At 34.2% G+C, this 13,208-nt stretch overlaps 1 protein-coding gene across 1 annotated transcript in view; it reads right to left on the bottom strand.

The window, feature by feature from the left end:
* The window catches only part of RASA1 (RAS p21 protein activator 1), a 112,762-nt gene that overhangs the window by 4,794 nt on the left and 94,760 nt on the right, over positions 1 to 13,208 (bottom strand). The window contains exons 16-24 of the mRNA XM_043913552.1: positions 12,585 to 12,757; positions 12,029 to 12,188; positions 10,385 to 10,527; positions 8,843 to 8,958; positions 8,057 to 8,143; positions 5,249 to 5,316; positions 3,654 to 3,742; positions 2,285 to 2,362; positions 1,253 to 1,387 (exon numbers count right to left, since the gene is read on the bottom strand). Coding sequence (XP_043769487.1) covers positions 1,253 to 1,387; positions 2,285 to 2,362; positions 3,654 to 3,742; positions 5,249 to 5,316; positions 8,057 to 8,143; positions 8,843 to 8,958; positions 10,385 to 10,527; positions 12,029 to 12,188; positions 12,585 to 12,757 — 1,049 coding nt within the window. The remainder of the gene's footprint in view (positions 1 to 1,252; positions 1,388 to 2,284; positions 2,363 to 3,653; positions 3,743 to 5,248; positions 5,317 to 8,056; positions 8,144 to 8,842; positions 8,959 to 10,384; positions 10,528 to 12,028; positions 12,189 to 12,584; positions 12,758 to 13,208) is intronic.

Raw genomic sequence — 13,208 nt, 5'->3', positions numbered from 1 at the left:
AGGAAAAACAATATGAAAATAATTAGTAAATGAATGAAAGCTCTGTCAAATCTCAGGGATGGGAAACCTGGATTTGAAAAATACCATATGAACTCAAAGGGATTCATAAAATACTATTACCATTCTACTCAAAAAAAGCATACAATTTTAAGTATGTATTACTCAGTCCTTTATTGAATATTTCTGGTCATGTTATTTTGGTTAAGATATAATTTTTTACTCACTAAACACATTTCTGTTGGGCATTCTCATATCTACTTAGGCCTCAACAATCTCTAGGATAGAACATCTTACCAGAAGACAGGTTTATCATTATAAACGACACACCTCAAGCCCTGTAAGAGCACATACGGGCAATCCGGCTACAGGCTAATGAATGCTATAATCATTAAAAGAATGACAACGCTGGGCCTAAAATTAAATCATTCAGCTCCTTTATCTTTCTTAGAAAGTCTTAATTGAGCCAAATTCCCCCCAAAAATAATATATATATTTTTTAAGTATTTAAGGCAAGCCATATAATAAACCCAGCTCCAGTGTAGCAAGAAGGCAATTTACATGCCAAGGACATATAAGTAGGTCTATGGTACATATTCTGCCTAAGTTTCTAAAGTGATTGGAACCTAAGTGAATCATGCTATTATCTAAACTGGAAAGAAACAAGAATTGTAGAATCTCAGATTGAGGAGAACTCAGAATCACTGAACTCAATGTGTTAATCTCTCCTATAAGGTCCCTGCCAAATGTCGGCCACTGGTGACAGCGCTTAGTTTTTAAGGCCATATTCCAGAATCTCTGGATCTTGAAATGTTTTTATCAATCTTAAAACACATGCATAATTCTCATGTGTTTTGACAGTTTGCAAAGTTACCTGGCCAAGCACGGGGTGTGTGTGTGTGAGAGAGAAGCAGACAGAAAAACACTACATCACTACTGACTGGGCGTTAACTCACTTACCACTTCCATACACACTACAAAGGGTATAACCACCACCGTTTTTTCAGTAGAGTTCACATTAACTTAGAAGCAAGGTTTGACATTTTGTGGCATCAAAAATATGTAATCTTAATCTGGGCTCATCATTCCTGTTTGCTGAGATCTTTGTGGATTTTGATTCAGAGTCTTAAAATTTTGATATAATTAATAAAGTAAGACTAATTCAGCTATTTATCACCTCTCAACGAATCTTATGCTGATATTGTGCTTACATGTAAAGAAATAGCATTGTTAACAAAGGCTGGCAAAAACCTACCTGTTGTGCACCACGCTCATTACTGAGCGTCCGCAGTTCATCTGAATGGGCCACACAAATCTCATGCAGTGCTGCTAAATCACGGGAAAGGTCAGTTCTAGAATGCTCTGTAGTGTCCGGAAGTTCAGGTACATTCTTTAAGGGAATCATAAAACTGTGTTTAGAAATAACGACTATTATCTCTTTTGAAAAGATCCTAACTGGTACAATAAATAAAATTTAATACATAATAATATCTTACAATTCAACGTGATAGATTTTATGACCTCAATATTCACACAAAAATCAGGTTTCATTTTCTTCAATCACAGGACAAAACATCGTGCAGTATTACTGCTATTCTAAGCAAATGGTTTTTCTAGTTTTTTAAATCTATGAAGAGGTTTTTTTTTTTTTAAGGAAAAAAAATATGGAGGGCAAATTATGCAAGCATTAACTCTTTACTATGGATTAAAGGCAACCCAAACTTAAAATTCCTACACTCTTTCAGACTGATTTTCATGATTAAACTGGTATAGTTTGTCCAAACTCACTAGCACATATAAGAGCTACATTACAAGTGTTAATGCGAGCCGTTCAGGTCTATAATTATCTGTGGACTATGCCACAAACACATAACTAATATATAGAAATCAGTGTTAATTATCTTCAGATAAGTTTCATAAAGTCACTTAGTGTCAATACATTACTACCAACCTGTTATACTGAATACTGATTTTACTTTGTTTCAAGTTCCACTACTTTGTTAAAGCAGCTAAAGCAGCAACAGACTGGCAGAGTGGTGAGGTGGGCAGCTAAGAAGATAATGAAAGACAAGACAGAAACTGAAAAATGACACAAGAAATCCAAAAGCCACAATACTGTATTCTTGGTAAAAACTACTTATCATAAGAATAAATGATTATAATTATAATCAAATGAAATAAATTTGTTTAGGAAGGTAGACAAAAATATGCAGCTTTTGAATTTTTTTTTCAGTTCTGGATAGAAAAGCTTTTAGGTGTCAAAATACTTAAAAAATTATATACATACCCCTAGTTCATCTAAAAACATGATCATGCGATGTTTATTACTTTTGATGAATGGATTGACACCTTCCATGTAAGGCTCCTAAAAATATAAAAATACAAGTCTTACTATATGGATGAAAAGCATCTGATCTGTAACAAAAACCATACATATAGTAAAGATTCTTATAAATCATATTATTAGTACCAGAACATATTTGTAAGAATTTAATCATAAAATGACTATTTTCCTTCTAATATAAGCAAGCAGCTATTCTAAGGAATTAGCAAATTCTGGATGAAAAAAAAATTAGCATACACAGTCTAGCAGAAACAAACTGTTTATATGTAGGTCATTCAGAAATAACTACTGACTGAGAAACTACTTGGCAAGTACCCAGAGGTTATTAGAATCTAGCAGAGAACATAATGAATTAAAATACAGTATGATAAGGACTGCAATAAAAAATTAGTACTCATAACCTGCCTTGGAATTCAGATACATTAAAAAGCTAAGTCAGACTACAAACTGCTTCTTTCTAAAGTCTTAAACCTATTCTAAAACATGCTATGTTACAAGTTCAGTATTAACACAAGCTCTTTTAAATTCAGTAAAGTGAGATAAGGACCTAGACATGAAAAATCATATAGTCTAAAAGTGATGAAATAAGGAAACACAAAGTAGCATGCCTATCAGATTGTCAAAAATAAAAGTGTAATAATAGCTCAGCAAGGCTGAGAGGAGCAAAAATTCTTCTTACTTAGTAATTCTGCTCCAAAGTTCATTTAAAGAAATAACTGGTCAAGTTTGAAAGGAAGTGTGTGTTTGTGTGTGTGTAGATATCTCTAAGGATATAAGGTACAGTGACAAACTGGAAGGCATCTAAGTATCCAGTAGAAGACTACTTAACATTTACATGATGGCATTAAATAAGGATTAAGAAAAATAATTATATATTTTCAGATACAACAAGAAGTTTAATAATGACAGAAGCAGGTGATATACTAACAGTCAATTGTCCTTAGTAGGATCACATATGGGTGCTTTAAAAACTCATCTAAATTTTAATATTACAGAGAATGTTTAGCATGTAATACATAACAAATCAACTGGGGTACATTTTAAAATATGTTAACTGATTTTTATATTTAAAAATGGAAGACTTTGATTATTCTGGAAATTATACTGAAAAAAGTTTTCTATACTGGCTAAAACAGTGGTTTTTAAAATTCCATTATTAAAATCTAAAAACATTAAATATGTGAACATACCAACAAAATCATAAATTATCCTTATGAAATATCCACTGTTTAAAATTTACATATATTTTATGGTTTTATTGTGTTGAGGTTTCACTCAAAAATGACATTTTAAAGTATCAAAATGTTTTTACCTTAGCTCCAAATTCCACAAGATTTGCTAAGTTCTGCACAGACTTAGCCACTAATGTCAGTGTTCTTGCAGCAATAGGAGATGGGGAATCTATAAGAGAATTGGGCACAGCTAATGACACCAACTCCAAAGGTACTTCTAGGTAAACCATTATAAATTTAGCACTTTAATATTTCTTTACAGTTAAAAATATGAACATTCTTCCATTCAGAATGCAGTGTTTTTTGGCAAGTGTATGACCTGTATGAATCAAAAGAGCTTGATTTAAAGGCGGGAAACCAAACACGCTTATCAGCGCTTGTAGTTTGTGGAAAGGGCACTACAAGACTCAGCAGTTCCCAACTGGCTGATAGTGTCACAAAGTACCTCAAACCTCTATCACTACGAAGACAGTCACTCCACAGGACCTTGGGGACAGTTCACAGATTGTGAATTTCAACCACCCAAGTTGTCAATTTGCAGTATCAACAGTTTCCTGCTCCCAGCCTCCACTCAGTCAAGTAATTCACTTTAAAGCTCAATAACAAAGTCTGGAATCTCTGCTTTATTTTGAGGAGAAAAACATATAATTTATTAATTTTAAAAAGTTTCTTTAAAGGTTAATCAGGAAATACTGCCCTCTATTGACAGTAGGCTGTAAATGAAAAATATTTGTCTATTAATTTTAAGCTCTGAAACGTGATTATTTTATAGTGAAAGCCTATAGATAGTCTATCTGGCTGCCTGATTTTAAATTGTATGCTTTTTATCTTAAGCTGCTAAACAATAAATAATATTACCTAGGGGTTCAGAGTCCAACATTCAGATAAACACATCTCTCTCCAAAAGAATTCTAAACCCTTAATTCTTAATAGACCCAAAGATTTAACCATTTTAGCAGCAACAAAGTATTTACAGAGATATGATGGCTATAAAGGTAAAATTTAACAAAAATGTTTAATACAGTTTTAAGCTTCAAATTATTAAGACAAAAATGCTTCAGATTCCTTCTGCTAATAATCACTTATGATTACATTTATAGTCACAAATATCATTCTTTTCCTTTATTTGAAAAGTCTACTACAACATCAGAAAGTCAGTCCATAATGGGCATATTAGTAATATGCAAAACCGAATCTGGTTTGTTGGAGTTTAAAATTTCAATTATCATTATGTAGTTCATGACAAGAAATCTCTACTGGAAAATCTCAAGAGATTCCTTCATAAGGATTTGCAGAGTACTACTACAATTGCAGCTAAAATTTTAAAATCCAACTTGCAGTGGTAGTGACAAGAGTCCAGCATGAGCTGAAAGCACAGAGAGCTCCTCTCCCGACCTGAGAAAGCCAGTGCTGCAGACTGGAACAAGTCCTAAGAGTCTGAGACACAGGTAGGGACAGGCTAGAAAAGGGTATGTGTCTACTTATGCCATTTCAGGCTTCAGATAGTAGTGGGAAAAAAGCAAGATTGAAAGAAAAGGTAAAATAGCAAAAACAAGTCAGGTGCTTTTTTATACCAAGTCTTAGAAGAAAATAATTAAAAAATCAGATTTAAAAGAAAAAATGAATAACCTCACTAAAGAGTATGAAACTTTTTTTTAATTTCAAAATTTATTACCTGAGATGATATTAAACATCCGTGGATTCAGGATGGCAGGACAGATAAGTCGCAGAAAAACAAAACCACTGAATGGGAGGGAAATTTTGTTATTTTAGAAAACTACTATAATGTGTTACATTAAAATAATAAAAATTTTAATAGCTGTAGAGCTATGAACTTTGAACTAATGTAGGGCTGACCAAATATACAACTTTATGAAAATAATAAACTATTTTAAGAACATATGTATATATTTGGCTTCTTAAACATATATACTTATCTCATTTAGAATTTTAGGTTTACTTTGGGAAGATTTAAGTTATATCTGTAAAATTCACTGTTTATTTCAGGCCAACAGTGCATTTTATACTTACTTTGAGGAAGGAGTGTCCTTAGGAACACTAGGAATTTCTAAAATATTGTAGGAGTACAAGTAAATCTTTTTAATAGATACATAGTTCTATAAAGGTCTTAAAACTGATGTTCTCTCACTTCTCTTTCCTCTTAGAATCAAGTCCGTTATACTGACTTTGTTCACTTATTATTATGTAAAAATTAAGAATCCATTGTACTAGGTGAAAAGTGACTTCTTAATAAATGACAAACATAATGTTGAAAAGCCTTTAAGGCAATGGGGGAAAAGACATTAGGCTTTCTAAAGTTAAAAAAAATTCTCAGATTACAAAATATTAATAGCAAAACAAAATTTACTATAAACGCACATTTAACAACAGTTGTCATATGATTTTACCTGCTAATCTTACTTACTCTGGGAACAAAGTACATCTACAAATGTATATTGCTAGTCTGCCCCCTTCGGTTACTGGTATAGTCCTCATTTAGATAATATTTCTCTAATTTACTCTTAAAGAGGGATCCACACTCATAACTGACCTCTCACCTGCCCTTGGAAAGACAAGCATTATTTCCAAGTTGATAAAATTCTTTTTATAAATTAAAGTAATTGACAGTCTCTTTTCTCTATTAGAGTGAATAACCCAACTTCTCAGCATTCACCTCCCAACAATGTTGTTTGCTAATTTTGGGAAATCTTGGAATATGTTGATTCTCAGACAGCATATCAAATCTTTAGATGTCTTTTAATTTATGAGGAAATTTGCCTAGGTTTTACTTGAAGATTTTGCTATCTTTCCCTTTGAATCTGAAATATAACCTAACCACACTAAATCATACAAGAATTTCAGTGTGCAGATCTACTTTCTGTGAATTCTTAGAGGTAACTTTAAATATAAGAGGGATACTAGGTATCTACATGTATGTTTAAAAGCTTAACTAGGGGCTGAAGTCACCACCTAGGCCATGCCCCTTAAAATACCCTGTCATATCAAACCGCATAGCAGAACTTCCAGCTGTTTGCTTAACAAACATACTTGTATGAAACTTACAGACCAGTTTTCATTTGTATCACACACAACTGTGCTGAAACATATGCTTATAATTCTTTTCTGTTCCTCTCAATCTCTACTAAAGCCAAAAAATGTAAAATCGACAATTCTTAGATATTTGTCATATCATTAGCAATCAAGAGATTTTATCTGTAAAATGAGATATCTCTACAAATATGGGTTGGGGACAGGATTAATGCACATTTTCAAAACTAATTCTGTGATACTGGTGTCTTCAGTAGTTGCCCAGTTGTGTGTTGTTTTTTTTAATGGTCTGTAACATGATGGGCAGCATATATCCTATATGATAAATTTTATTATCATTAGACTGCTGAATTCTCTGATGCTTTTGCAATAATTTTCCTACAGTCTTGAATAGGTTGTGGTGTGCTTAATAAAACCTTTCAGATGTTAAGGATTTTAGACTGGGTCTTAGACATTTTGCCTTTAGTTCTGCCTTGGCCACTAACTATCTATATAACCTTAAGCAAATTCAACATCTACAGATCTTCTTCCTCATTGTAGAAGTTACAGTAATACCAAAGTCATCCTATATAAGCTACAAAATGCTATGACTTGACAGAGCAATTCCTTCTAATTGCACAACTAACACACTGAGACAGCTTCAGAACTACAGACTCTGGCAGGAGACGAGCACCAAGACACAGACAGTTACAAACCAATTAATCAATATCCGTATGGTTCAAGTATTGCTTTTCCTAGAGACACATCAACTCACTGTAGTCTGCCCCTCCCTCCTCTTCTACCTGTTTCTCTCCTTTTCTATTATGTATACACATATATGGGCTTCCCTGGTGGCTCTGCAGTGAAGACTCTGCCTCCCAACGCAGGAGACTCAGTTAGATCTTGGCCCAGGAAGATCCTCTGGAGAAGGAAATGGCAACCCACTCCAGTATCCTTGCCTGGAGAATCCCATGGAGAGCAGCCTGGCAGGCTACAGTCCACCAGTTTGCAAAAAGTTGGACATGACTCAGTGACTAAACAACAACAATACACATGTATGCATGAATATATATGTGTGTGTATGAAGGGTACTGTATGACGTTAGCTACATATTTTTGTGGTTATATAACTTTTAACCTCATTCTGTATGATTTAAAAACACAAAAAAAGACCTTCCCAAATAGTTAATTGACTATCAGTGATTGTTCAGGTTTTTAGAAAATGCAAAATGGTAGCTAAGTATTTCATAGTAAATTAAAAAAAAAAACACACACAGTTAAAGTTTAGGAGCTATCTGAATTTAGAAAATATTCAACAGGGCCTGACATAAAATTCAAAGAAAAAAGGTCTTTAATTGTGTACTATATACTGTTAGTCTTCACATTTCCACTCTTATCCACTTGACTATTGATGCAGGCTATTAAAATGATATAACAAATTAATTAATAAGCCTTACCTAACAACTCTTGTTCTCATGGTGGTATTTGTAGGCCACTTGTGCTGAACAGATTTCTGTAAACACCCATAAATATACCTCAGTGTCCTGCCAAAATAACACAATCATCTTAATACAGAAAGCAAGTGAAAATACTGATCTCATTGCAGTCTAAAGTTCATGACATTTTTAAATGCAACTAGCCTTTTTCCCAAAAAGAAGTACTCTGCTACAAGTAATGATATTTAGCAAAGGATAAGGGAAACTTAGATTTTCGTCAATTCATTTAGCCAATTCTTTATATCTACTATGGAGGAAATCCTACCATTTTTAGACTACTTCTATATTAATGAAAAGAATGAAAAGATACTAGAATGGAGGCAGATTTTAATGTAAGTTAACTTCTGCCTGAATAAGTGAATTCACTAACACTGGAAGCCACTAAGCAGATACCGAGTAATTATCTTGTGTACATACTGAAGAAGATATTCAACTATAGATGGGAGAGGTACATATGTTTCATGATCTCAAATCTGAGACTATAAGCTTCTATTCATTCCCCAAGTTACTAGATAAACCAGACATACTGGCTGTATAAAAACATGATTTATTTTAATGCAAATATTTCACTTTGGTTTCTTCAAGTCACTTTTTCCTTAAACACAATTCATCGTGTAAAGATTAAAAACTCTACTTTTTTCAAAGTATAACATCAGGATATTGGAAACGCTTACACATGTTTTTAGAAATACAGATTTTAAAAAGGCAATATACAATTTCTTATCAAATTAAAATTTCACCACTTACGGTGGAAGTATTTCTGAAGCCATGAATATTTTCTCCACAAGCTCTGAAAGTATGTTCAATAGGTGTGCTAAATTAGTGTTCACATCTTCATTTTTTTCTAACTTTGATGGACTTAACTAAGAGAAGGAATAAATCAATATAAACGCATCTTGGCAATAATAAATGCAAATGAATCAAGGTAATCAAACAGTTGTTTGCAAAGTTCTCTATTTTTCCATTCAATCTGTATTAGTCTTTTGGTGGTGGTGGTGGGGCTAAATGGGAATTTCAATAGTTTACTCTATGGAACTCTTAATGGGTTTATTACTGTTAATTCCCAACTACTCAACTGAAGAGCAAGCAATAATTATTCAACAATTCTCAGCTGCCTTGGGTTAATACTAATCAATAAAATTTTCTTTTATTCATTTACCACATTTTACCATAGACTTTACAGGCACACAAAACTGTATTAGACTTTATTTTAAACATAATACTCCCAACTACAACACAAAAACCCCATTTAAGTGGCCACATATTCATAGATATATTGGAGTATTTAATTGGGAAGAAAGATCACCATATATTATTATAAAACCTATCTTAATTCTAAATTTATGTGAGGAAAAAACTTATTAAAATAGAAAAGTTTTTATGAATAAGACTTTTTAAATGACTGATAAAATACCAGATGCCTCAGTGGCAGCATCATGAACTTTCCAGTAACTTTTGATATGTAAGAATTCTTGTCTAGAATCAATGGAGTAGATGTATCATGGGAATCTAAATACCTTAGCCTGGATTCAACATCCAGAGACTTTCTGCAGACTTGCTGCATTTCTGTATCCTTTATACTTAGGCTAACTATGGTGTTAACCCCAGGTCTGCAATACTATATTATCAATTTGTTCTCTTTGAGTTAATAAGTAAAAATTGACAATTTAGTGCAGAGTTAATATCTCGACTGATCCCAGTGTACATTATCAAAAGCAATTCCTTTATTCTGTATCAGATCTAAAAAATATTATTGTTCTGTAGTTGCTCTACCTTCAAAATAAAATGATAAAATAGTCACATAAATAAGATTCTACTTTTTCTTAATGGTTTGTTATGAGTTTACATTACCGACCCTGGGATCAAACCCAGGTCTCCTGCATTGCAGGCAGATTCTTTACCATCTGAGCCACCAGGGAAGCCTGAAGCCTTTAATAATTAATCCTAAAAGGATGTTTTTATTTGCTTGTAAGGGAATACCTCTGATGTTCCTACTACCCTGCTCCCTGCCACCCAAAAAAAAAAAAAAAAAACAACCCCTAAGGAAAGTAGTATATACTTTATGACAAAAGTACTTTCATGTATTTCTGGCACCATTTGAAGTTTTTAATCCCCAAATAAAAGTATATCTTTTTGAAGTCTGTTTTGCATAGCATTTTTCTAATTGTATTACAAAAGATATAACTGCTCTAATGAACAGTTTTAGACAGCTAGTACATTTTCCTTAAAGTTAGCTATAAAGTATTACCTATTAAAATATGCTCTTTCCTGAAATACAACATTACTCACCTCACAAGACTGCTTGCTTTCCATTATCTTTAAGATAGAGTCTTTCAAAGCGTGATGAACAAATTGTGTAGCAGTGGCTTTCATATACTGCTCCATCAAGGTGCTCGCAAGTGTTGTGGCTCGGAATAGGGTAGTGGCTTCATCTACGCAGATATTTAATGTTAAACAATTATTTGTAAAGGACTGTACTATTGTGAATCAAATTGGAAATTGTTTTCCTTAACCAGTTATAGCCATTTAAGCATATTTATCTGCATGCAGCATTACTGAATATAATGATGTCCTGTATTTCTATAAACTTAACTCTTCAAAAGACTTCTATTACTTCATAAGATCATAAACAGAAGGGATTCACACTGCCATGTTCATATAAACACACAAAGGCTTCAGACAGTTACATGGCTTGTCACTGAGACTAAAGAGCCAAACAGTGACAAAACTAGGACCAGAACCCAGCCTTGTGTCCCACTGAGCCCACACTGGGAAATACGAGTTGATTTCCAAACAAGCATGTAACATAAAATCCCAGTATAGATTGACTTAGGAGTCTAACATATAGCCATTAGTAACTTCTAATAAAATTCTAGAAAACACAAATATTGAAAGAAAATAATCTCAGTATAAAATATGTACTGCCACTTTATATTTTTGTATTTTCTATGAGGAGGAGGAAATAGTTCTAGATTCTACAGTTTATTAATACCTGGGGAACACAGAAGCAAGAATTGTGTGAGTCAAAGTGCTGGTTGGAAATGAGTTATTCTGACGTATTTACAGAATTACGTATTTACATGGTTACAAAGTACAATGTGTCCAGTTGCCTAGAAACTACCTATCTATCTAGATGCTAGAAATAAAATACAGCTGACACCCAACTTTTGTGCAGTGAATTTATAAGCAAAAAAAATAAACGAGAACACAGTAAGCATACCAAACTATTCTATATAATTAGACACACTATGAATCAATGATCTGGACATGGAAGTCACTCTTATTGCTTCTAATACTAATTTGCCATGACAGAAACCTGTATTAAATATAAGTAACCCCCTGCTTCCTATATTAGCCAGCATAAGAATCAGAACTGACACTCCAACTAATTTTTTAATGAAGGAAACACTGAGTAACTTCCTTTGTAAGATGATTTAATTATTTAATGTTTTAAGATAAAGTCCATATATATTCTTGATTATAAAAGAAAGCTAAGTGCCGAAGAATTGATGCTTTGATGCTTTTGAACTGTGGTGTTGGAGAAGACTCTTGGGAGTCCCTTGGACTGCAAGGAGATGCAACCAGTCCATCCTAAAGGAGATCAGTCCTGAATATTCATGGAAAGGACTGATGCTGAAGCTGAAACTCCAATAGTTTGGCCACTTTTGCGAAGAACTGACTCACTGGAAAAGACCCTGATGCTGGGAAAGACTGAAGACAGGAGGAGAAGGGGATGACAGAGGATGAGATGACTGGATGGCATCACCGACTCAATGGACATGAGTTTGAGTAAACTCTGGGAGTTGGCGGTGGACAGGGAGGCCTGGTGTGCTGCAGTCCATGGGGCTGCAAGGAGTTGGACACGACTGAGCGACTGAACTGAATCATTAACCCAGTTTTTAAAAGTATCACACCAACACATCCATACTATACCTTCCATGCTTATTTCTCTGTCATTTAGTGTACATAACAACAATGATTCAAGCTTTTCATGAAGAAAAATCTTCAGCAGAATGCTAGCCAGTAGTGTTCGGTCCTGTCCGCATACATGTGATAAAGCGTAGACTACGTGAAGCTCCTTTTGCAGTATAAGCTACAAAAGACATCGAGAAAGGTTGTTCAAAGTATACAACATTGGTCATTCTCAGATGACCAAGAAAATATGTTCTTCTATGGGCTTCCCAGGTGGCACCAGTGGTAAAGAGCCCACCTGCCAATGCAGGAGACATGAGAGAGATGGGCTCGATACATTCTCAATTTAGGAATATGTCCTATTGAATACATGTGTTAAAAACAGAATGAGATTGTAACCTTTATATTCATAGACTTAATACCAGTGTCATACTGCCGCAAGGCTTTTCAAACTTCTCTGTCACTGTGCCACTAAACTATGAAATTACTATATTTAACTCAACGGACCTTTCATTAAAAGTTAACTATTTCTCTTAATGATTTTAAAAGTAAATAGTCTGGTAAATAACTTAAATACCTCTTTAAATTCGCTGTATTCTTCTTCTGGCATGATCTTTTCCATAGAATACCGTGCTCGGACCCGTAGGGACCCTGGTTCGATACCTTTCAAGGGTATGTGGGAGCTGAGCAGAAACCATTCGTCTGTGGCGTGCCCCTTCTGTAACCGGCTCAACTGGCAGCGCATAAATACTTTGACAGAAAAACATCAAATGATTACTGTCTCAAAAGATGACACTGTAATTAGTCCCACAGATTTTCCTAATGTTATGTCTTCTCTATAGTGTTAAATGCTTTTCATTAAAGGACTTTTTAGTAGTATCACAAATTTGACACTTAATGCTCACTTCATTCATCTACTGAATGCCTACTAGGTGCCAGCCTCTCTGACAGGCAAGGATGTGGAGTACAGACGTGATTCAGACATGGTCTCTGACAGGCATGAGGTCCCTGTGCAGCCAAGGAGGCAGGAAACCAACGATGGCGCCTGTGGGAAGTGCTGTGAAGTTGTTAGTGCTAGTGAAGTACGGGCAAACAATTCGTAACTCAGCCTGTGAAGTTTTAAACATCCATTCCAACAGATACCCGTTAAGCTGACTTGTAACAGGATCTGGAGGTGTAACTAAATAGAAAGGTAGAGAAA

Source organism: Cervus elaphus, chromosome 9 (genome assembly GCF_910594005.1).
Source record: "Cervus elaphus chromosome 9, mCerEla1.1, whole genome shotgun sequence".
Lineage (NCBI taxonomy): Eukaryota > Metazoa > Chordata > Mammalia > Artiodactyla > Cervidae > Cervus > Cervus elaphus.
This window is presented reverse-complemented; position numbering and strand designations above follow the sequence as displayed.